Source organism: Schistocerca americana, chromosome X (assembly GCF_021461395.2).
Source record: "Schistocerca americana isolate TAMUIC-IGC-003095 chromosome X, iqSchAmer2.1, whole genome shotgun sequence".
NCBI classification, from domain to species: Eukaryota; Metazoa; Arthropoda; class Insecta; order Orthoptera; family Acrididae; genus Schistocerca; species Schistocerca americana.
The window spans coordinates 809994804-810021178 of NC_060130.1; the positions used below are offsets into that span (position 1 = coordinate 809994804).

Below are 26375 nucleotides of genomic sequence, written 5' to 3' on the forward strand. Positions count from 1 at the left end.
TTTCAAAACAATTTGACAGTTCTCTCTTGTGTGTCAAGAAAGAACAAGAACATGATACTTCTTTCATCAACACGTTTTGGCAATAAAATAGATGACAGCACATGGGAGAAAAGGGAGCTTGAAATTATCACAATGAACAATTCCACAAAAAGAGGCACCAATATACTGGATGAGAAAGTGCACCACCTACTCCACATCAAGAAAAATATTTTTCCATACCTTGGATATTGCTGGAATAAATGCTCAAACAACATTTACCAGAAATAATGAGGCCGATAATAGAGCCAGAGGATTGTTCCAATGTTAATTATGAATCAAGCTAATACAGCCAGGCAAGTGAAAGAGAGGACCAATGACATCTCTACCCCAATCAAAGTGGCCATGAAAATAACATAAGAAGAAGAAAACCAAGGATCTTTGGCAGAAAGACCAGGGATTGCAAACAGAAATGTGGATGATGAATGAAGAAAGAAAGAAAGAAAAATGTACAAAATGCCCAAAAAGTAATTATGTGAAAACGGAGAATTTCTGTTTTGCAGTCTCTGTTTTACTGTGTAGATTAGATTAGATTAGATTAGATTCAGATCTTGTCCAAAGACCCACAAATGAGATGATTCTCTCGGGTGGGAACCATGTCAGAAAGTAAAACGCAAGAAACATAAGACTATTTGAATGTAATATTTCATTTCCCTGATCATTTGTAAGGGGATTGTCAAAATACGTGAATACATTAAACTGGAACTGCTAACAATCACACAATTAATACACCATCAGAATGAAACATATTTATGCACTTTTAATAAATTCATCATACATGGAATACCTAATGTTGATTGTTGTGACCAAACGGTGTCAAAACTGAAATTTGACAGACATTTTTACTTAAGTTGGTTTGACAGTCCCTATTAAGATGTTCATCTATAGAGTAGGAACAAATGCTTACCAATATGTCTTTCAAGCTCTGTTTAAACTGTGGTTTATCTGAAACTGAGTTTTACTATCCAACGTCCTTCAGACACTGCCGTGATCTACAGCCGTATGAAATAGAAGAAATGTATTCACAATTGTGAATATGATTAGACTTTGGCTGAACAATTTATTGGTGACACATGAAAATTTGTGCCAGACCAGGACTCAAACCTAGCTCTCCCACTTCACGCAAGCAGTCACCTTAACCACTTTGGGTACTGAGTATGCCTCCTGGTCTGACTGTGTGAAGAATAGTGAAACTAAAGCAAATTTATCATGAGAGTGCAGTGGACCTAAAGGAACAATCAGGGAATGAGTAAACGAAAATAAACTAAAAAGTTTTGTAAACATAGCTAAAAGTGATGTGGGAATGAGCCAGCAAAAAGACTAAACTAGGAAAAGAGAATGAACTCGACGAATACCTTTATAGGTATAAAGAGAAGAAGGTGTGCCACTTTCCAAGCCTATTATTACAGCCCAAGCTGAAAAATTTCACTTTGATTTACATCGCAACACAGATTTTATACCTTCCGACAGATGGTTTTCAGAATGGAAACGGCACCATGGACTTCGCCAAACAACGACAGAAGAAGAAGAAGAAGAAGAAGAAGAAGAAGAAGAAGCAACAGTAACATCTTGCGACAGTGAGTCTGCTTCACTGTTTCTTGAAACTCTACACAAGTAATGATCTTATTATCGATTGCTTCCAAGCAGGACTACCAAAAAAGAAGTTCCGGAAATAAGACATGTTTGAAAATGAATATAGGCAAAATAACTCTCCTTTTTGCCACAAATAAATTGGGCAGCCATAAGTTGAAACCTCTTTGTACAGGTAAAAGTAAACATGTGAGATGTTTCAAGCATGTGAAAATGTCATCATTACAATTTACTAACAGGCATTCAAAGACTGCTTTGATGACATGTGACATTTTCACCAATTAGTTTCCAGAAGAGTTTGTTACATCAGTGTGAAAGCATATATGGTCACTTAAGCTGAGAAAAGAACTCTACTAACAATCACTGTTCAGCTCATCCACTTGCTGATGCACTGCAAAAAGAAGATGGAAAAATAAAAACTTTGTTTTTGCAAAATAACATGATGGCATCAATTCAGCAGCTGGATCAGGGTATTATAAAAGCATTTAAGGCTCATTATCACCTGAATTGCTCACTTCAATAGTGAATTCAGATGAGAAAATGGAAATGCTCTTGAAATCTGCAAATTTAAGAGTGTTGTGTGTTCTGTAGGCCTCTATTAAGAATTGCTGGAAAAAGTGTTCCATTGAAGAAAATGCAACATATGAACATTGTAGTGACATAGATTTCAACAGGAGCGACATTCAGTCTGCATATCATGTTCTATAGTGCAATACCAATCTTTAACTGTTGGGTAGTCGTTGACAACAAAGAATCAATTTTGGATATCACAGATCAGAAGGACATTATTGATGCTATTTGAAATAAGAATGGCGAAGCTGTCAAGGATGAGGATGATGAAGCTGAAGAAGAGTTCCCAGTACGCATGAAATATTGTATAATGTAAATAAAGTGATTATGTGGATGGAGTGACAAAAGCGAACCGAACTAAACCCAATTGAGCTGTTGCACCTGATAAGCATAAAACAATACGCTAAAGAAACTGTGTGAAATGACCCTACAAATAAAGCTAAGTAACTTCTTTAAAGCAGTAGAATAATGACATACTGTAGCTTGCATGCAATTTTTTAAATCATCATACTCTATTTGACAGCATACTTAATATACAGTACTGAAACTTGTGTTGGTGTTTAGTTGCTGACTGGGTGAAGTTTGCCTACTTGCTGTACCCTATTTGGCAGTTTCTGAAATGTTTTACTTCTAATATACTTTAAATTTAAACACAGTATGTATAATATTGCATTATGTGTTTTTCCTAACTTTCCATGCATTAAACGACACTTTTTATATACCACACCTATTCTATTACATGTGAGTCAAGCTAAGGAAATCTTCAAGGACGTGGATCATAAAACAAGAATACATAATAAATATTTACATAAAAGACATGCTAATGTTCTTTTCACACGTTGTAAGTAAAACAGTCCTCACAGATGTGGGGAGGGGGTGGGGGAGGAACAGTTTCATTTATGAAATAATAAACTCGCCACAAACATGAAAATGGACATACGAGGGTCATTCCAAAAGTAATGTCTCCTATTTTTTTGTGGTGACTTTGGATGTGCATGCCAGATGTTGCTGGTCTAGTGCTAATGCTTGAACCTTTCTCTTTCATTTGCAGATGGTTCCATTTCTCTGCAGCATTTGGCGCCAACAGAGGAGTGTTCCAAAAGGCAGTCTGATATGGATGCACATATAAAACAGCAATGTGTGACTGACTCCCTCACTGCTGAAGAAATTGCTCCAATTGAAATCCATAGACTTATTAAAGCTGTACGGAGATTATGCAATAGATCTGAGCAATGGGTAAAGTATTTTCAAGATGGTGAAAAGGGTGTGCATGACAAGCCATGGCCCAATCGACCCTGCACAATTGTCATCTCTCGCAATGAAGAGCATCTTCATCAACTCACCCATGCTGATTGGCAGATAATGACCACAGAATTGTGCGTAAAGCTGAATGTCGGCTGTAATGCCTTGGAAAAAATGTTGGAACATCTTACTTATTGCAAAGTCTGTATGATATGGGTCCCACGAATGCTTACATAAGAACAAAAACACTCATCTAATGGAAATTTGTTGGGACTTGCTGGACCAATATAAAGCTGAAGATGACAATTTTCTGAATAGCATCGTCACCAGAGATGACACGTGGTGTCACCACTTCAAGCCAGAATCCAAAAGGACAGTCCATGGAGTGGTGACATGCAAATTATCCATCAAAGAAGATATTCAAGACACAGCTGTCTGCAGGTAAAGTGACGTACAAAGTCTTCTGGTGCGGTTCTTTTGGATGTCCTGGAGCCTGGAGAGAACATCAATTCAGCATGCTACAAGATGACACTGACTAAGCTGAAAGCCCTAATTTCCAGGATAAGGTCAGAGAAGAAGACCAACGTTAACCTGCACCATGACGACCCCAGGCCCACACCAGTTTTGTGACCACACAACACATTGCAAAATTCAGCTGGACTGTCTTACCACATCCACCTACAGATCAGATTTAACACCTTCAGACTCCCATCTCTTTGGGCCTCTGAAAGACGGACTATGTGGCAAACATTTTCAAGATTTGGACACTGTTGTCAAAGCTGTAAGGAAGTGGTTAACATCCGCTGGTTCCGATTTTCACAAGCGCAGCATGCAGGCTCTCGTTCATCGTTGGCGTAAGTGCATAACAAATGGTGGTGACTATGTGGAAAAATGACATTCTGTAGCTGAAATATTGCTCTATTTAGCTGTGCTGTTGTGATTAAGGTATCTTCTCTAGTTTCCATGAATAAAAACAGGAGGCATTACTTTTGGAATGACCCTCGTACAATGCGGCGCATAAGATAATTCTTAGACTATTAAAGCCAATCATCATTAAACAGGCAGTAGTTTGCAACACATTAACTTTGATCATATAATTGCACCTAAGATGTGCAAGAAGTCAGACTTTTTTAGCATCAAGTTATTTTATGTTATTAGTAATAATAAATAAATTATAAATTAATTGGTTGTATGAAAAACGTGGTTAATGGAGTCTGAGGAATTGACCACCAATAAATCCTTTATGCATATGAATTATTGGGATCTTCTTGGTTAGGGATAGGAACTCTGCTGTACAGAGAACCTACAGTCTGACTATTTTGTTTTGGTGTCTTTATTTTGATACTGATCGGTAGATGTTTCAAGACATACATCTTTCTGCAAACAAACTATGTTCTACCGAGATCAATTTTCCTTTGTTCGAGAGCTATTATTTCACCGACATCCACTCTCTAAAGTATTTTATGGTTTTGGATCTCCCGACATGTTTTCGTAAAGCTTACTCATTGTTCTAGGGGTGTCTTTAATATCAGTAATGGATTTGTTTTTTCTGAGGTTAATAAATATATCTGTTATCTGTGAATTTTATTAGCAGCTACACTTCTTATTGCTGCTGGCAAATTACTGAAAATGTTTGTTCCTGAATAATGGTCACCTTTCTACATCAAAGTAAGTGATTTTCTATGTACATTATTCTTGTTCTAGTGCTGATTCCACATCAGTTTGAAAGAGAGAAAGAGAAAGGGTAAGGGAAAGAGAAAGAAAGATTATTTATGGCAAATTTCATTCAAGAATAAATATATAGGGAAGCAGTAGTTAGCAGCCCCCCAGTTCCTTACAGAAGCTTCTGCAGAACAGTGAGTTCACACAACAAATAATTCACAGTACACAATTTTGGACTATGGAAACCTCAGCTTGACTTGATAAGTTACCCTAAAAATAATCCCTATGACATTATGGAATGGAAGTTGAAGTAAGTAAAGTATGCTAGCAACTCTTTCGCCCCCTACCACTTCAATCACATCTGAAAACATTCGTATTGCGAATAAATATTTGTTTATGCAATTCAGCAGCTCTGTGTTAAGCTCCTCCCACTGGAATTTATTATCAAGTTGTAATCCCAAAAATTTATCATCATCATTCTGCTTGTCATATTTTAGGCATGCACTGGGAGGATACCTCTTTGAAGTTATGAACTACATATTGTGTCTCTTGAAAGTTTTTTAACAAAGAACTGGGAGGGAATCATTCATTAATGTCCATGAAAACGTAATTAATCATTCTTTCTAAATTTATATTCCATTTGCTATGTATTGCAATGTCTTGAAGTATTACTCGGTTCTTTCAATTTGAAACTCGTTATTGATTTTCCTACTCGGGTGGTAAAGGATAGTAGCTCACTGATAGATAACTTCTTTATAGACCAAGATAAGTTTTACCAGATAAATGCTCAGCCTGTTGAGAATGGTCTTCCTGATCATGGTGCACAGCTAGTTACAATATATGACATAGCTCCATTCAGCAATACTAAACAGTCCTCCAAAGTAGTATGTTCAGTCAACGATTTAACAATTGCAAATTTCAGGGAAAGCCTACAGCAGTTAGACTGGGATGAGGTGTACCATGAACCTGATGCCAATTTAAAATATAATTTATTTCATGACATTTTTGTAAATGCATTTGAAAACTGCTTCCCCAAGAAAATAGTTAAATATACTCGTAAGAAACCTTGTAACAAACCATGGCTTACTAAGGGTATAAAAATATCTTGTAACCGAAAAAGGGAAATGTATCTGACAGCAAGAAAGAGTAGTGACCCAGAAACTGTCAAACATTATAAAAACTACTGTGCTATATTAAGAAAAGTTATTAAAAAATCCGGAAGTATGTGTATCACGTCTGAAATCAGCAACTCTGATAATAAAATTAAAACAATTTGGAATATTATTAAAAGAGAAACAGGTCAACCAAGAGCACAGGAAGACAGTATTACCATCAAATTGAATGAAGACTTTACGAACAAAAAGTCAGAAGTTGAAAATATTTTTAATAATCATTTTCTAAATGTTGTGGATATAGTAGGATCCAGGTGTTCATTAGAAGATGCTAGGCTGTTAATGGAAGAGGCCATACCTATGCAACTTGATACAATTGAAATCTCACCCACTTCTCCCTCTGAAATTAGGAAAATAATAAACTTGCTTAAAAGCAAAAACTCACGTGGAATTGATGGCATTTCCAGCAAAATACTAAAAGCTTATTCTCAACAGATAAGTAAGATTCTCAGCCACCTGTGTAATAGCTCTCTGGAACAGGGCATTTTCCCTGATAGACTGAAATACACTATTGTTATACCTTTGCATAAAAAGGGGGATAGATCTGATGTCAACAGTTAACGTCCAATCTCCCTTTTAACAGCTTTATCCAAAATCTTTGAGAAAGTAATGTATTCAAGAGTAGCTTCACATATCTGTAAAAATGAAGTACTAACAAAATGTCAGTTTGGTTTCCAGAAAGGTATTTCAACAAAAATTGCCATATATGCTTTCACTAATCAAATTTTGAATGATCTGAATAACCGAACACCACCCATTGGGATTTTTTGTGATCTCTCAAAGGCTTTGATTGTGTAAATCATGAAATTCTGCTAGACGAGCTCAAATATTGTGGCATGAGTGGGACAGTGCACAAATGGTTCAATTCGTACCTAACTGGACAAGTGCAGAAAGTTGAAATAAGCAGTTCTCATAATATGCAAAGATCAGCTCATTCCTCAAACTGAGGAACTATCAAGAATGGGGTTCCACAAGGGTCAGTCTTGGGTCCTTTGTTGTTCTTAATATATATTAATGACTTGCCATTCTATATTAACGAAGAGGCAAAGTTAGTTCTCTTTGCTGATGATACAAGTATAGTAATCACACCTGACAAACAAGAATTAACTGATGAAATTGTCAATACTGTCTTTCAGAAAATTACTAAGTGGTTCCTTGTAAACAGACTATCACTGAATTTTGATAAGACACAGTACATACAGTTCCGTACAGTGAATGGTATGATGCCATTAATAAATATAGACCTTAATCAGAAGCATATAGCTAAGGTAGAATAGTCCAAATTTTTAGGTGTGTCCATTGATGAGAGATTAAATTGGAAGAAACACATTGATGATCTGCTGAAACGTTTGAGTTCAGCTACTTATGCAATAAGGGTCATTGCAAATTTTGGTGATAAAAATTTTAGTAAATTAGCTTACTACGCCTATTTTCACTCATTGCTTTCATATGGCATCATATTTTGGGGTAATTCATCACTGAGGAATAAAGTATTTATTGCACAAAAGCGTGTAATCAGAATAATAGCTGGAGTCCACCCAAGATCATCCTGCAGACATTTATTTAAGGATCTAGGGATATTCACAGTAGCTTCTCAGTATATATACTCTCTTATGAAATTTGTTATTAACAACCAAACCCAATTCAAAAGTAATAGCAGTGTGCATAACTACAATACTAGGAGAAAGGACGATCTTCACTATTCAAGATTAAATCTAACTTTGGCACAGAAAGGGGTGAATTATACTGCCACTAAAGTCTTTGGTCACTTACCAAATAGTATCAAAAGTCTGGCAGATGACCAACAAGTATTTAAGAAGAAATTAAAAGAATTTCTGAATGACAACTCCTTCTACTCCATAGAGGAATTTTTAGATATAAATTAAGAAAAAGTTGTTATATTAACTTAAGTATGTTGTTAAATTAACTTAATTATGTCATGTATTGGAAAATTTGACTCGTTCCACATCATTATGAAATATCGTATTCATGATCCATGGAACTAGTATTAATCTAATCTAATCAAATCTCTAATATCAGGGGGCAAAAAACGTAAACAAGGAAAAGTAAGAGCCACAGGGCTGAACAAAGTGGGACATCTCATGTAATCCACTCCCAACTGGATGATGACTGACCACTTAACACAGCACTCTTTCCTGTTGACACCCTTTTTTAGGGTTCCGTACCTCAATTGGTAAAAATGGATACCTTATAGGATAACTTTGTTGTCTGTCCATCTGTCTAGACCCCTTTTTCTCAAGAATGTGTAGAGGTATCAAGTTGAAATTTGTGTCACATGCTAAGGTCTATGGTTCCCTAGCAGTGTGAAGAAGTTAAGCTTCTAGGTCAATGTATTCAAAAGATACAGCCATTTATGTCACACATTTTAATACTCCCAAACTCTCTCACCAAAACTTATAGGGTATTTCCCACTGACATAGAATAATGATATTTGGCAAGAAGTACAGATTCAGAATACAAGTAGAGGCATAAATCCTAAAATTATTAATTGTATTTATAACGCAAAAATTGTCGTTTGTATCCGACTGTATGTCTGACTGTTTGTAAACATCAATATTAATAACAAGCAAAAATTGTCGAGAGTTGATTCCCAGGATGGATAGACTACCTATACATCTAATTAAATATGTATGGAACCCTCAGAGCACGAGTCCTACTTGCTCTTGGCCAATTTTTCCCCTATTAGAAAACGTGGTAATCTAAGCCGTTCTAGTGCATTTTCTGTTACATCATGATATTTTAATTTATTTAAAAGAATCTTGTGATTTACGATCAACTGCCTTTGACAGATCGCAGTTTATACAAGTAACCTGTGATTTATTGTCTAAAGAATGAAGTACATTCCTCATTTATGTGTAAACAGCCTTTTCAGTACTTGAACACTTTACAAATCCATACTGTGAGTTCGAGAATATATTATTTGCAGTTTAATAGTTAAGGAATCATTTTTATGATGCACCTCTCCATGCTAGTCTACCCAGTGCAAGCCTCTTAATCTCCGAATAACTACAGCAACCTACATCCTTCTGTATCTGCTTAATGTAATCTCTTAGTCCCCCTCTACGATTTTATCCCCCTCCCACTTTCCTCCACTGCTAAACTGGTTATCTGTTGGTATTTCAGAATGTGTCCTGTCAACTGCTCCCTTCTTTTTGCCCAAATTTCTTTTCTCCCCAATTCTATCCCGTACGTCCTCATTAGTTATGTGATCTACCCACCTAATTCTCAGTGTTCTTGTAGCACCATATTTGCAAAGCCTGTTTTCTTCTTGTCTAAACTCTTTATCATCCATGTTTCACTTTCATACACAGCTACACTCCAGAAAAATATTTCCAGAGAAGACTTTGTAATACTTAAATCCAGTCCACATTAAGAAATTTTTCTTATTCACGAACAGTTTTCTTGCCATTGCCAGTCTACATTTTATATCCTCTCTACTACAGCCATCCTCAATTATTTTGCTGCCTAAGTAACAAAACTCATCTACTACTGTAAGTGTCCCGTTTCCTAATCTAATTCCCCCAGCATCACCTGATATATTCCATTATCCTTGTTTTGTTTTCGTTGATGTTCATTTTATATCCTCCTTCCAAGACAATGTCTTGGGGATACACTACAAACCTGTTTCCCTTTCATGGCCCATGACTCTTAATCACCATCTGGTTTCTGTACAAGTCATAGGTAGCCTTTCACTCCCTGCATTTTACCCCTGCTAGCTTCATAATTTTGAGGAGAGTATTCCAGTCAACATCGTCAAATGCTTTCTTAAAGTCTACAAAAGCAACAAACATAGGTTTTCTTTTCCTTAACCTATCTTGTTAAATAAGTTGTAGGGTCAGTATTGCCTTGTGTGTTCCTATATTTCTCTGGAACCCAAATTTATTTTCTCTGAGGTTGGCTTCAGTTTATCCATTTTTCTGTAAAGAATTCATGTTAGAATTTTGCAACCATGATATATTAAACCGATAGTTTGGTGATATTCACACATTAGCACCTGCTTTCTTTGGAATTGGAATTATTATATTCTTCTGTAAGTCTGAGGGTACTTTGCCTGCCTCATACATCTTGCACACCACATGGAAGAGTTTTGTCCTGACTGTCTCTCCCAAGGCTTTAAACAGTTATGAGGAATGTCATCTACTCCCAGGGCCTTGTTTAGACTAAGTCTTTCCTACTCTAAAATTCTTCTCGCAGTATCATATTTCCCATCTTACCTTCATCTACATCTACATCAATATTGTCATCAAGTTCATCTCCCTTGCACAGACCTTGACACAATCCTTCCACCTTTCAGTTTTCCCTTCTTTGTTTAGGACTAAGTTTCCATTTGAGTTCTCAGTATCCACACAGTTGCTTCTCTTTTCTCCAAGAGCTTGTTTAATTTCCTGTAGGCAATCTCTAACTTTCCCATAGTGATATATGCTTCTAAATCCCTATGCTTGTCATCTACCCATTCCTCCTTAGCCATTTTGCATCTCCTATCAATCTCATTTTGTACACATTTTTATTCGCTTTAGAGTACGTCAGTTGCTGCAGCTTTAAATTTTCTTTTCATTAATTAAATTCAGTATCTATCATGATAGCAAAGGAGTTCTACTAGGCCTTGTCTTTTTACCTATTTGATCCTATGCTGCATTTGCTATTTCATCTGTCCAAGCTACCCATTAGTCTTTTACCGTATTCCTTTCCCCTGTTCTGGTCAATAGTTGGCTAATGCTCCCTCTGAAACTCACAAAAACCTCTCCTTTTAAATTATCCAGGTCTCATCCCCTTAATTTCCTATTTTGCAATTTCTTCAGTTCTAACCTACAGTTCATGACCAATAACTTGTAGAGTCCACATCTGCCCGTGGAAATGTCTTACAGTTTCAAATCTGGTTCCAAAAGCTGTCACACCATTATACAGTTGATTTGAAACCTTTTGTTATCTTCAGATCTCTTCCACGTAGACAAGCTTCTTTCACTACTCTTAAACCAAGTGTTAGTGATGATTAAATTATGCTCTGTGCACAATTCTACCATGTGGTTTCCTCTTTCATTTCTTTCCTGTAGTCCACATTCACCTACTACCCTTCCTTTTCCTAATATCAACTTCCAGCCACCATCACAATTAAATTTTTATCTCCCTTAATCCCAGGAGCACTAACTTTTTGTAGGTTACATGGAGCACCAACCAAGGGCAAAATTTGCCAGTGTTACAACAGACTATAAAGCTTGCAATATTTATTTATTTTAAGTGATGGTGTTTCTAATGTGAAATCAGTTTAAAAGGGCTCAGAGACACTATAACAAACTGTAATGTTTGGAACATACATGGTATCCAAAAACGTGCAAGTTGCCCCGGTGGTCGAAATAAAGTTTGTACAAAATCCTGACCTCGATAAAAATGTTTAAAAAACAAATAAAAACCGTTGCAAAAATATAGGTTATGGTATACTGGAAAATTTCAAAATACACAATTCAGTTAGAAATAATACTGTCATTTACAGATGACATTTATTGCCTGCACACAAAATGATTTGACTCAATGACACACAGATGGTGACTACAGTTAAAACAGGTTAACTTTGTTGTCTCTGGCTCTCTGGTTAGTTATATCCTACACACATGTTGCATCTTGCTTTCCCAGCTGGTTCTTCATTTGGAGTACTTCCAATTATCTCTAATGTCTTTCCAAGGATGTCTTCTCATAGTGTAAATGATAGGCAGCTAAAGTCTTCTACAAATGGTTTCAAAAGTTTGAGGTCTAATTCGTACAGATACAACTTTCTGAGGTTTTATTTCCCTCCATTCCACTTAGGCACATTCATCTTGAACATCTTAGCTACACTACTGGCCATTAAAATTGCTACACCACGAAGATGACATGCTACAGACGCGAAATTTAATGGACAGGAAGAAGACGCTGTGATATGCAAATGATTAGCTTTTCAGAGCATTCACACAAGGTTTGCGCCAGTGGCGACACCTACAACATGCTGACATGAGGATAGTTTCCAACAGATTTTACATACACAAACAGCAGTTGACCAGCTTTGCCTGGTGAAACGTTGTGATGCCTCATGTAAGGAGGGGAAATGCGTACCATCACGTTTCCGACTTTGATAAAGTTCGGATTGCAGCCTATCGCGATTGCTATTATCGTATCACGACACTGCTGCTCGTGTAGGTCGAGATCCAATGACTGTTAGCAGAATATGGAATTGGTGGGTGCAGGAGGGTAATACGGAACGCAGTGCTGGACCCCAACAGCCTCGTATCACTAGCAGTCGAGATGACAGGCATCTTATCCGCATGGCTGTAACGGATCGTGCAGCCACGTCTCGAACCCTGAGTCAGCAGATGAGAACGTTTGCAAGACAACAACCTTCTGCACAAACAGTTTGACGATGTTTGCAGCAGTATGGACTATCAACTCTGAGACCATGGCTGCGGTTACCCTTGACACAGCATCACAGACAGAAGCACCTGGAATGGTCTACTCAACGACAAACCTGGGTGCAAAAATGGCAAAAAGTCATTTTTTCGGATGAATCCAGGTTTTGTTTACAGCATCATGATGGTAGCATCTGTGCTTTGAGACATCGCGGTGAATGCACATTGGAATCGTGTATTCGTCATCGCCATACTGGCGTATCATCGGGTGTGATTGTATGACGTGCCATTGGTTACACATCTCTGTCACCTCTTGTTCGTATTGACGGCACTTTGAACAGTGGACGTTACGTTTCAGATGTGTTACGACCCATGGCTCTACCCTTCATTCGATTCCTGAGAAACCCTACATTTCATTTCAGCAGGATAATGCACGACCGCATGTTGCAGGTCCCGTACGGGCCTTTCTGGATACAGAAAATGTTCGACTGCCGCCCTGGCCAGCACATTCTCCAGCTCTCTCACCAATTGAAAACATTTGGTCAATGGTGGCCGAGCAACTGGCTCGTCACAATACACCAGTCACTACACTTGATGAACTGTGGTATTGTGTTGAAGCTGCATCGGCAGCTGTACCTGTACATGCCATCCGAGCTCTGTTTGACTGAATACCTAGGCGTATCAAGGCCGTTATTACGGCCAGAGGTGGTTGTTCTGGGTCCTGATTTCTCAGGATCTATACACCCACATTGCGTGAAAATGTAATCACATGTCAGTTCTAGTATAATATATTTGTCCGATGAATACCCGTTTATCATCTGAATATCTTCTTGGTGTAGAAATTTTAATGGCCAGTAGTGTTCATCAAGTAGGCTACAGAACACTTACAGCGGCCATATCCTCATACCTCTTTGTACAGAGTATGTCGTAGTCATTATGTCTATGGTGTCCCCTCTTCCCTTAGTGGAATTTTAAGTTTACGTGGATTTTCTTTTTTGATGCATCAACTTCTAGTCTTACATCACAATGTTGTGTAGACAATATTAACAGATGTTTCTTTGTTTTTTCCTTTGTGGCGTAAAAGATAACAGTTAATGGAGGATTCTTAGTCGAATGCAAACTTGGAGGAATACAACTCTCCTGCTGCTGTCATCTTAAGTGTTTTCTGTTGGATTTCAGTTCCCACCAAGGTAAGTTTGTAACCTGCATACAGAGTGTCCACAGACGCCTAGAAATGGTCAGTTTTGATGCTGAAGCCTCTATACCTTACTGGCTTCGCCAGTCTCTCCAAAATCTCAAAGGGACCTCACATTCACAGGCAGGTCTACTGCTTTTCCAGCATACACTTACATTTTCATTACATACCATTCTATTGCACTACTGAGAATTATAACAAGTATAGCATATTTGTCAGGCATGTCCTTGAGGAAAACTTTAAATGGACAAAACCTCTGAAAAGTCCTTGCATTTTTTCGATTGTATCGTGAGGGCCACTTCTGAAGTACGAAGCTGGTTTAGAAAGTCTGGTAAAAAAGGATAGAGAAAGTGTTTATGAAACAAACTCACCTACTGCAAACCTCCAGCTTTTTCATCCCACCGGTAAAATACGTTCTGTCAAACTCTGCAATATACTTGTTGACTGCAATTATCGCTTCCTCATCTGATCAAAATTTCTTCCCAGCAAGATAAAGTTTCAACATACAGAGCAGGAGAATGTCACATGGAACTAAGTCTGGTGAAGAGGGTGGATGAGTAACCAATTCAAAGCCTAATTCATGCACTTTCCCCATTGTTATTACTGATGTGTGGGATGGTGCATCATCCTTATGAAAGAGCACTTCCTTGTATGCCAACCCTGATCTTTTTTTCAGCCAACAGAAGTTTCAAATGGTCCAACAATGAAGTCCAATAGTGTCCAGTTACAGTTCTGCCTCTTTCTACATCTACATCTACATCTACATTGATACTCCGCAAGCCACCCAACGGTGTGTGGCGGAGGGCACTTTACGTGCCACTGTCATTACCTCCCTTTCCTGTTCCAGTCGCGTATGGTTCGCGGGAAGAACGACTGTCTGAAAGCCTCCGTGCGCGCTCTAATCTCTCTAATTTTACATTCGTGATCTCCTCGGGAAGTATAAGTAGGGGGAAGCAATATATTCGATACCTCATCCAGAAACGCACCCTCTCGAAACCTGGCGAGCAAGCTACACCGCGATGCAGAGCGCCTCTCAACAAAGATTATTCCTTGGGAATCCCAAAAAACAGTTGGCCATCACCTTACCTGCTGACAAAATGGTCTTTGCCTCCTTTGGTGCACTTTCACCAGCCTTTGTCCATTGTTTCAACTGCCATATTGACTCTGGTATGTAATTATGGATCCAGATTTCACCAACTGTCACAAATCAGCACAAAAAGTCTCTCAGATTGCAATTAAAAATCACCAGACATTGTGTTGAAACATTGTGCTAGATACATGAGCAATTGCGGCACCATCTTGCATGCAGCTGCTTCATGGCTAATTCTCCATGCAGGGTACTATGCACCCACTCCTTTGAGATGACACCTACAGTCTCAGCAATCTCTCATTTTTATTTGGTGGTCTTGCATTACCATACCATGCATTTTGTCAATGATTTCCTTTATGGTGACCTCAGCTGGACGGCTGGAATGTGCTTCATCTCAAGTGCTCCACATTTTAATTAATTAATTCAAAAGTAGATGCTCTTCAATGATGGTAAGAGTACATGTGAACTTCACCCAAATCTGTTTTGATTTGTGTAGCAGTTCAGTTAGTCAAACAAAAATGTTTAATAACAGCATGAAACAGTATCTTCCCCATTTCCAATTGCAGTTGATACATTGAGCAATTCAGATGGCCATCAACAATGAATTTTATGCTGACATTGTTTAAATTCTTTATACAATTCTTGCAATGATCTACATTAAGCTGCAACATAAATGTCCCATTCTTTCATTGAAATTTGCCAGACTTATCAAACCACCGTGGGAATGTTTCATTCAGTTCTTCAAATATTTCAGGCAGTGGCACAAATTTGTCATTGATATGTCTTTCTGCCCTTATCACCAAAATGGAGAATTTTCAATAGTTGATACGCTCTGGTCTTAGTCATAGTTTCTGTATAAATGGCCATTCACAATAAATTTGTCCATAAATCAAACAATGAAGTATTGGTGACCTTGTACACTTTCATTAAAATTAGAATTCCCATCAAAGCATAATTTTAGAATCACTAGCATGAGAGAGATTTCTCTCTCAGATTCTTCATTTGCATGGTCAACAATTTTCCTTACAATTTCAGAAGTGAAATGGTTTTGAATGATTTACATATCTGTTACTTTCCCTCCAACAACTATTCCCTGAGGTTCATGGACTATGTTGGCAAAATCCTGTTATCCCTTTTACATTGCCCTGGAGCTTTTGCAAGATACACTCTACTAGAACTTGCAATATGTTTATTTGGAGTGTTACTTGTGTGGTTTTTCCCTTAATTGTCTTGTTTTTCTCCTTCATTTGAATGCTCTTTAACTTCTGTGAGCTCAAACTCTACATCTCTGAACTCTGCTAATTCATCATCTGCTAGAAGTTCAGCACAATTTTTTGCATCAATCAAACCTCTGTAACTCGTTACAGAAAATCTTCCTTACAAGAAACATGTTTGCCCTATAGTGATAAACTGCTAATAATAATGATTAGTGTTAAATCAACAGTGAAAATGAAACAACACTTAAGACTCCCAACAATGTACCATAAAACACACATTCAAGGTTGTCAAGTGTAATTTAGAAACAATTAGAATTGTGTTCACAGGTAGTACAAATTTGCAGGGCAAAATATGCACTTCAGTATAAGATTTATATTTTTTATTTCCAGTTTTCTTTTTTTAATTTTATTTTACCCAGATAAATGAACGTAAAATCCTGCTTAGAAAAATATGCTGCAAGTTTTGCTCTTAGAAGTAGTCACACTGTGTTGCAAATATGTCTTCCGAAGTTTTCCATCTGTGCAGCCTTCAGCACATAGCCGTCTCACTCTCACTCCTGCTCCTGCTCAGAGTAACACAGTGGTGGGGGAGACTGGAGCATAGACCAGACTCTGCTGCACCCTCAGCGTGTGAGTGCACTCCTGGAGTGGAAATCTTGGCCAGGCCTAGTCTAGTGTTTACTGACCAAATACAGAAATTCCTTTGGACTGAGTAAATATTATTAACAAAAATTTAATAATGGATACACATATTGCTTTTTTTATGTGGGGTTTTAGGGTGCAAAACATCTAAAGTCATAAGTGCCCAGTATATAACCATAGAATGCTGGGACTGCGAGGGTAAAAAACCGTTTTGAGGTCCAATACAGAAAGGAAGAAAAAACAAATCTGAAATGTCAAGATGTTACGGACGAGTATTTAAAAGATGGCAACAAGACATCAGAGTCACCAGGTAGAAACAAAGTCTTTTGTCAAATTACTGCTTTTTAAAAAACTTAAAACGTGAGCCACAGCTCGCACGTCATCCGCTAAAATGTCCGGCAATGTGGGCGGCAGCCCGATCCTGAGACGTAAGTGGCTAAAACACGGGCAGAGGATCAGGAAATGTCTGACTGTTAATGGCTGGCTACAGAAAGGACAGCTGGGTGCAGGGTCACCACTCAACAAGTGGCGGCGACTAAAGCGGCAGTGCCCTATTCGCAACTGAGCTGACATTACTTCCTCACGGCGAGACGGCCGGGAGGAAGTCGACCAGGCTGTTGGGAGAGGTTTCACTTCTCTGAGTTTGTTCCCATGGAGGGAGCACCAATAGTCATGCCAAAGTGACGTGATACGCTGATAGAGAAAAGTACGAATATCTTGCGAGGGAACAGAGTAAGAGGTGAGACAACCGAGATGGACTGCGGCCTTGGCTGCAGCATCAGCAGCGTCATTCCCAGGCACACCAACATGGGCAGGAACCCACATGAACATCACTGGGCTCCCCCATCTGGGAACAAAAGGAGGCAGTCCTGGATCCGTCTAACGATGGGGTGGACTGGATCTGGGTCATCCACTCTCTGAAGGGCACTGAGGGAGTCAGAGCATATCACACAGCGAGTGAGCTGGTGACTCCGGATGTAGTGAACAGCCTGATAGAGGGTAAAAAGCTCTGCGGTAAAAATTGTGCACTGGTTGAGAAGCCAGTATTGAAACTTATCATCCCCAATGACAAAAGCACAGCCAACACAGTCGACGGACTTGGAACCGGCAGTGTACACAAAAATGCTATCGGCAAGTTGTGAATGAAGTTCGAGAAATTTGCAGCGATACGTCAGGTCGGGAGTCTAATCCATCGGGAACGAGCTGAGGTCAAAAAGAACACAAACCTGTGCCTGAAGTCAAGGTGGTGAAGGGCTCTCAGCCATTAGGAAAGGGGCAGGAAGTGTGAACCGCAGCTGCTGAAGCAGGTGACGAAAGCTGACGCCGGGAGGCCACAGAGAAGAAACGTACATCTTGTATTGGTGGTCAAGAATGTCATCCAAAAAAGGGTCAAAGGTTGGGTGGCCTGGCATGGAAGAAAGCCGACACGCATACCTACTGAGCAAGATGCCGCGCCATATGACAGAGGTAGTTCACTGGCCTCTTCAGAGAGACTCTCAACTGGGCTAGTACGGAAGGCACCAGTGGTGAGACGGATCCCCAAATGGTGTATTGTATTTAGATGTCTTAAGATAGACAACCATGCAGAGGAGTAGACAATGCATCCATAATCCAACTTAGAGCAGACAGGAGATCGATAGAGGCAGAGGAGGACAGTGCGGTCAGCTCCCCAAGAGGTACCACTCAATACACGAAGGACATTGACGGACCAGGTGCTGCGTGCAGCCAGGTAGGACACGTGGGGAGACCAACTGAGTTTCATATCTAATGTAAGCCCTAAGAGCTTCATTGCGTCCACAAATGGGAGAGCAGTTCGGCCCAGTCGCAAGGATGGTGGAAGAAATGCCTTGTACCGCCAGAAGTTGATGCAAACGGATTTGGTAGCAGAAAAGCGGAAACCATTTGTGACACTTCACAAATAGAGACGGTCCAGACAACGCTGAAGACAGTGTTACCGGAGATACGTCCATTGGAAGCTGTAATAGATAGCAAAACCGTCAATGAAGAGAGAACTGAAAATGCCAGCTGGAAGTCATTCCATAATTGGGTTGATGGCTATGGCGAAGAGGATGACACTCAGTACAGAGCCCTGAAGCACCCCGTTCTCCTGTGAAAATGTGTGGGACAATAAGAAGGAACCAATAAGTACCCAGAAAACTCTGTCTGTTAAAAATTCCCGGAAGAAATTGGGAAGACGACCGCGAAGGCCCCATGTGTGCATAGTACGTAGAATGCCTGTTCATCAACAGGTATCACAGGCTTTCTCCAAATCAAAGAATATGGCCACTGTTTGTCGCTTCTGCAGAAAATTATTCATGATGAACGTCGACAGGGTGATGAGATGATCAACCACTGAGCAGCACTTTCGAAACCCACACTGAGCATTAGTGAGAAGATGGTGTGACTCCAGCCACCACACTAATCAACCATTGATCATGTGTTCCATCATCTTATACACATACTGCAGTCACAGTCTTAGAGATTTTAGGTGCTTAGGCCTAGTATAGGCTAATGAACTGATACAAAAGATTGTTGTGATAGCTAATTTATGGGCTTACACAAATGCACAGTTACTCTAGAAAACACTATTATTGGGCATCATACAGTAAACCACAAAATTAACCTTGCCTTCTCATTTCTGTTAGAGAGCTGAGGCAACCTTCCATCTGCAGCAGTTGTAAAAGGGAAGTAATTACATGACAATTTTGGAGTAATCAACATTGTTCATACAGCAATTAACAGAAGTCTCCTTCAACCTAGTGTATGACTGCAAAACATCAAAATACACATACTACAGAAAATACACTCCTGGAAATGGAAAAAAGAACACATTGACACCGGTGTGTCAGACCCACCATACTTGCTCCGGACACTGCGAGAGGGCTGTACAAGCAATGGTCACACGCACGGCACAGCGGACACACCAGGAACCGCGGTGTTGGCCGTCGAATGGCGCTAGCTGCGCAGCATTTGTGCACCGCCGCCGTCAGTGTCAGCCAGTTTGCCGTGGCATACGGAGCTCCATCGCAGTCTTTAACACTGGTAGCATGCCGCGACAGCGTGGACGTGAACCGTATGTGCAGTTGGCGGACTTTGAGCGAGGGCGTATAGTGGGCATGCGGGAGGCCGGGTGGACGTGCCGCCGAATTGCTCAACACGTGGGGCGTGAGGTCTCCACAGTACATCGATGCTGTCGCCAGTGGTCGGCGGAAGGTGCACGTGCCCCTCGACCTGGGACCGGACCGCAGCGACGCACGGATGCACGCCAAGACCGTAGGATCCTACGCAGTGCCGTAGGGGACCGCACCGCCACTTCCCAGCAAATTAGGGACACTGTTGCTCCTGGGGTATCGGCGAGGACGATTCGCAACCGTCTCCATGAAGCTGGGCTACGGTCCCGCACACCGTTAGGCTGTCTTCCGCTCACGCCCCAACATCGTGCAGCCCGCCTCCAGTGGTGTCGAGACAGGCGTGAATGGAGGGACGAATGGAGACTTGTCATCTTCAGCGATGAGAGTCGCTTCTGCCTTGGTGGCAATGATGGTCGTATGCGTGTTTGGCGCCGTGCAGGTGAGCGCCACAATCAGGACTGCATACGACCGAGGCACACAGGGCCAACACCTGGCATCATGGTGTGGGGAGCGATCTCCTACACTGGCCGTACACCACTGGTGATCGTCGAGGGGACACTGAATAGTGCACGGTACATCCAAACCGTCATCGAACCCATCGTTCTACCATTCCTAGACCGGCAAGGGAACTTGCTGTTCCAACAGGACAATGCACGTCCGCATGTATCCCGTGCCACCCAACTTGCTCTAGAAGGTGTAAGTCAACTACCCTGGCCAGCAAGATCTCCGGATCTGTCCCCCATTGAGCATGTTTGGGACTGGATGAAGCGTCGTCTCACGCGGTCTGCACGTCCAGCACGAACGCTGGTCCAACTGAGGCGCCAGGTGGAAATGGCATGGCAAGCCATTCCGCAGGACTACATCCAGCATCTCTACGATCGTCTCCATGGGAGAATAGCAGCCTGCATTGCTGCGAAAGGTGGATATACACTGTACTAGTGCCGACATTGTGCATGCTCTGTTGCCTGTGTCTATGTGCCTGTGGTTCTGTCAGTGTGATCATGTGATGTATCTGACCCCAGGAATGTGTCAATAAAGTTTCCCCTTCCTGGGACAATGAATTCACGGTGTTCTTATTTCAATTTCCAGGAGTGTATAAGGAATAATTCTTCCACGTATTTTCTACCACCTTGATTTTGAGCTCTAACTTCTGCCCACATAAATCACTGAACAAATATCTGGAAGTCCCATGACATTTAGACAAACAGGCAGTTTGGAATATTATGCAAAATGTGTATTTTTGTAACACCTCTAGTTTACATGTAAATTACTAGTTCTCTGCAAGAAATGAGCGCATAAAATTATTCGTCCTAAGAAAAGCATGTGCAAGAATGTATTAATAGGTTTCTCTCACATGAATGTGGATTTTCTTACCCATAATATTATACAGCAACATTCAGTATAAAACTGCATTTTAATGTTTAGTAAACAAACTGGCAGTTAAGATTCCCCATCATTCTGTATGTTCATTGTTTATCAGTTAGAGGTTCCAAGCAGCGATACAACCAAAACCGTATTTGACAGGTTGATTGGTACTATAGCAATGCACGAACTTGATATAAACACACACATATAACTAACATTTATGACCTGTGCTATACTGCACATATAAAAACAGGAATCTTACAGAAAGAGCCACTGTATGGAGGCATCAACAAATAAACAAAACCTGATATTTAAACACTTATGAAATGTAAATACAACTGTTTGGAAGATTACTCACCACTGAGACTCACTATTTATCTTATTCTTGAACTTCTTCACAGCATATGTCACACCATCCTCTTTGCTTATCACTTTGTATACAATACCATATGAGCCTTCTCCAATTTTTAATGGATTAGAGAAGCACTGATAAAAGTATGAATCCGCACAGTTGGGATCGTACAATGCACTCAGGTGCTTGGCTAATATTATGTTAAGGATAGCAATTTCAAAGACTTGTCAATTACTGTAGGAAAGTCTCAATTATATTATGATACTGAAGAGCAAATGTAAACTAAGAAGTTAGCACAATTTCTACTTTGTAGTCAATGAAATAGTAATATAACTTCTATACTCTCTAAATAAATTTTCCCTTATGGAAGCAAGGTACTGAACCACCAACACCAATTGGTGTGTGTGTGTGTGTGTGTGTGTAAGGAGAGAGAGACGGATAGAGAGAGAGAGAGAGAGAGAGAGAGAGAGAGAGAGAGAGAGACGGATAGAGAGAGAGAGAGAGAGAGAGACGGATAGAGAGAGAGAGAGAGACGGATAGAGAGAGAGAGAGAGAGACGGATAGAGAGAGAGAGAGAGAGACGGAGACGGATAGAGAGAGAGAGAGAGAGAGAGACGGATAGAGAGAGAGAGAGAGAGAGAGACGGATAGAGAGAGAGAGAGAGAGAGAGAGACGGATAGAGAGAGAGAGAGAGAGAGAGAGACGGATAGAGAGAGAGAGAGAGAGAGAGAGACGGATAGAGAGAGAGAGAGAGAGAGAGAGACGGATAGAGAGAGAGAGAGAGAGAGAGAGAGAGACGGATAGAGAGAGAGAGAGAGAGAGAGAGACGGATAGAGAGAGAGAGAGAGAGAGAGAGAGACGGATAGAGAGAGAGAGAGAGAGAGAGAGAGAGAGAGACGGATAGAGAGAGAGAGAGAGAGAGACGGATAGAGAGAGAGAGAGAGAGAGACGGATAGAGAGAGAGAGAGAGAGAGACGGATAGAGAGAGAGAGAGAGAGAGACGGATAGAGAGAGAGAGAGAGAGAGAGACGGATAGAGAGAGAGAGAGAGAGAGAGAGAGACGGATAGAGAGAGAGAGAGAGAGAGAGAGAGACGGATAGAGAGAGAGAGAGAGAGAGACGGATAGAGAGAGAGAGAGAGAGAGACGGATAGAGAGAGAGAGAGAGAGACGGATAGAGAGAGAGAGAGAGAGACGGATAGAGAGAGAGAGAGAGAGACGGATAGAGAGAGAGAGAGAGAGACGGATAGAGAGAGAGAGAGAGACGGATAGAGAGAGAGAGAGAGACGGATAGAGAGAGAGAGAGAGAGAGACGGATAGAGAGAGAGAGAGACGGATAGAGAGAGAGAGAGACGGATAGAGAGAGAGAGAGACGGATAGAGAGAGAGAGAGACGGATAGAGAGAGAGAGAGACGGATAGAGAGAGAGAGAGACGGATAGAGAGAGAGAGAGACGGATAGAGAGAGAGAGAGACGGATAGAGAGAGAGAGAGACGGATAGAGAGAGAGAGAGACGGATAGAGAGAGAGAGAGACGGATAGAGAGAGAGAGACGGATAGAGAGAGAGAGACGGATAGAGAGAGAGACGGATAGAGAGAGAGACGGATAGAGAGAGGGGGGGGCGAGGGAGAGAAAACAGTAGCCAATAGTGATAATGAACTATACTGAACTGCTTTTAGAAGCTTGTTTGAAAGAAAGTGTAAAGAACATATTCACACCAATAGCCACAAGATAACTTTCACTCGATGCCCACAGAATATTGTACATTTTATGGGCATATCTTAACCTGCTAAGTGTGGCATCATCCCTACTACACGATTCCAGCTGAACAAAAGTAACTTCGTGCAACCATAACAAATGATGATAACTATGAACAACAGCACTCCAGCTTTTGACGTACAACTGTCCCTCATCATGGCACATTATTTCAAAATACATAAGTGCACATTTATAACGACTTACGAACAACTGAAGTTGAAATAGTTACTGTGTTGGAGACACATCTGAGGGCAGGACAATGTATGGAATAGTTTGGCATGTCACATGACAGAAATCATATCTTATATGACTATGCTGGAGTCTAGTAAGTGCCAGACAGGCAAGATCTGGGCTATCAGCACATTTGGACACTTGAGTAAAAATGCAGGTCATGTCCAATTTTTTCCACATTTGAGTTATGTATTACTTCTTACACCGATCATCCAGAACAATTATGACCACCTACCTAATAGCCAGTACATCCACCTTTGGCATGAATAACAGTGGCAGCACATCACAGCATGGAAGCACGGAGGCCTTGGTAGGTCACTGGAGGGAGTTGGTTGGTTAGTTTGGGGTATAAAAGGGACCAGACTACAGGGTTCAAATGGCTCTGAGCACTATGGGACTTAACTTCTCAGGTCATAAGTCCCCTAGAACTTAGAACTACTTAAACCTAACTAACCTAAGGACACCACATACATCCATGCCCGAGGCAGGATTCGAACCTGCAACTGTAGCAGTCACGCGGTTCCGGACTGAAGCGCCTAGAACTGCTCGGCCACCGTGGCCGGCTACAGGGTCATCAGTCCCTTCTTCCTGACGCAAGCAAGGCTCAAGGTACAAAAACACCCAACACCTCCCCTAAAAAGAAAACGAATGGAATGAACAAAAAATTAGGAAACATACACCACAAGGAAAAGTAGAAGGAGGTATTAAAACCATCATATGGTCTGGGCTGGCTGATGACAATAATAGAAGAGGACGAGTCAGCCACTTTGCAACACATTAAAATGTCCACCCAAAAAAGACAAGGCGAGATGAACACACGCAGGATAAAGATGACCACCAAGACAAACAAATGCAAAGAAAGTGCGACAGAGGTAAAATGGAGGGAGGGTGGTGACCTCAGAGAGAAGGCTAAACACCCACCCTCAGATAGTACGATAAAAAAAAAAAACCTCATGAATAAAACATAAAAATAAATCTGCTGTTGAGACATTGTCGCCCAACACCGAAGGTAGGGTGCTGGGAAGGTTAAAAGTCCACCGCAGAAGGGCTGAAAGTGGGCAGTCCAGTAAGATGTGGACGACGGTCATATGGGAGCCAGAGAGACACCAAGGTCGGTGCTCACGACAGAGGAGGTAACCATGTGTTAGCCACATATGGCCAATGTGGAGCCAGCAGAGAACCACCGAGTCCCTGCGAGAGGCCTGCATGGAGGACATTCACACATTCATAGTCTCCTTAATGGCAGGCAGTTTGTTGTGCGTACTCAGATTATGCCTTCTGTCTCCTAAAGCTGAAGAACCTTGTGGCATAATTATGATCTCAAGTCAGTTATGGGGATGCCGATCTCCAGAAGCAGTTATCGTGTAGCCTGTTTGGCCGGCCTGTTGGCAAGTTCATTTTCTGGAATTCCGACGTGACCTGGGGTCCACACAAACACCACTGAACAACTGGACCATTCCAGGGCATAGATGGACTCCTGGATGGTCGCTGCCAAAGGATGGCGGGGATAGCACTGGTCGATAGGTTCCAGGCTGCTCAAAGAGTCAGTACAGAGGAGAAACGACTCACCCAGGCATGAGCGGATGCGCTCAAGAGCACGAGAAATGGCCGCCAGCTGTGCAGTGAAAACACTGCAGCCATTTGCAAGTAGTGTTGTTCAATATGTCGTCCATGAACATATGCGAAGCCAACATGACCATCAGCCATCGAGCCATCAGTGTAAACCACTTCATGGTCCTGGTACATGTCAAGAATCGAGAGGACGTGACAGCAGAGAGCCACATGGTTAACTGAGTCCTTAGGACCATGTGAAAGGTCCAGGCGAAGCTTTGGCCTAGCTGTACACCATGGAGATGTATGTGAATGGACTTAGAGTATAGGTGATAAAGGCAATGACTCCACTTCAGACAGAAGAGATCAGACACAAACCACAATCTTAAGCCCTGACATGGGCCTCGTCCTAAAAGCTCCTATTACCAGACGAACACCACGGTGGTGCACTGGGTCAAGTAAACGTAATGCTGAGGGCGCTGCCGAACCATAAACCAGACTCCCATAGTCAAGGCATGATTGAACAAGGGCTCTGTAGAGCTGCAGCAGCATAGAGTGATCTGCACCCCAGTTGGTGTTGCTCAGGCAGCAGAGGGCACTGAGTGCTGTCAGTACTTCCGCTTCAGCTGACAAAGACGAGGAAGCCACGTCTTGCCAAGCCCATATCCGGCAAACTAATGCTGAGATAAAAGAATTGTTCAAACGGTCTAGCAAACATGTAGCTAACTAACCAACCAATGTTTTGGAGAGGCACATCAGTGTTATTTCTTGTGTCGTCGTGTGGGGAACCACAAGGTACAACTTCATGATACAACTGTTACTGACTGAAGGAACATTCATGGCCAAACGGTACATCTCAGACCTCTCGCACACACTCGTGTTATCTCTTGTGTGACAGTATCGTGGTGTCATTTTTATGATTTCCACATACTGCGTGAATCGTCATGAAATATTGTCAGGAGGCCCCCCGAGCTTATGGATATTTTAAAAAGTCACAATTAAGATAAAATCTTTATTTATGCAACCAATTTCACTCCACTGACTCATCATGTTCCTGTATGCATCTATGAACTGTGTGTGACACTGAGGTGACCCCATACCGAGCAAGATCCCCAGACCTGGCCCAGATAATACATGTGGAACCAGCTCGGATGTCAACTCCGTCATAACACCAATATC

At 41.1% G+C, this 26375-nt stretch overlaps 1 protein-coding gene across 7 annotated transcripts in view; it reads right to left on the minus strand.

Annotated features, from left to right (window-relative positions):
• LOC124555723 (membrane-associated tyrosine- and threonine-specific cdc2-inhibitory kinase) overlaps positions 1-26375 on the minus strand; it is a 177025-nt gene that overhangs the window by 139988 nt on the left and 10662 nt on the right. For all 7 annotated transcript variants that reach the window (XM_047129739.1, XM_047129741.1, XM_047129738.1 and 4 more), the window contains exon 3: positions 21666-21849. In XM_047129739.1, the coding sequence (XP_046985695.1) occupies positions 21666-21849 (184 nt within the window). The remainder of the gene's footprint in view (positions 1-21665; positions 21850-26375) is intronic.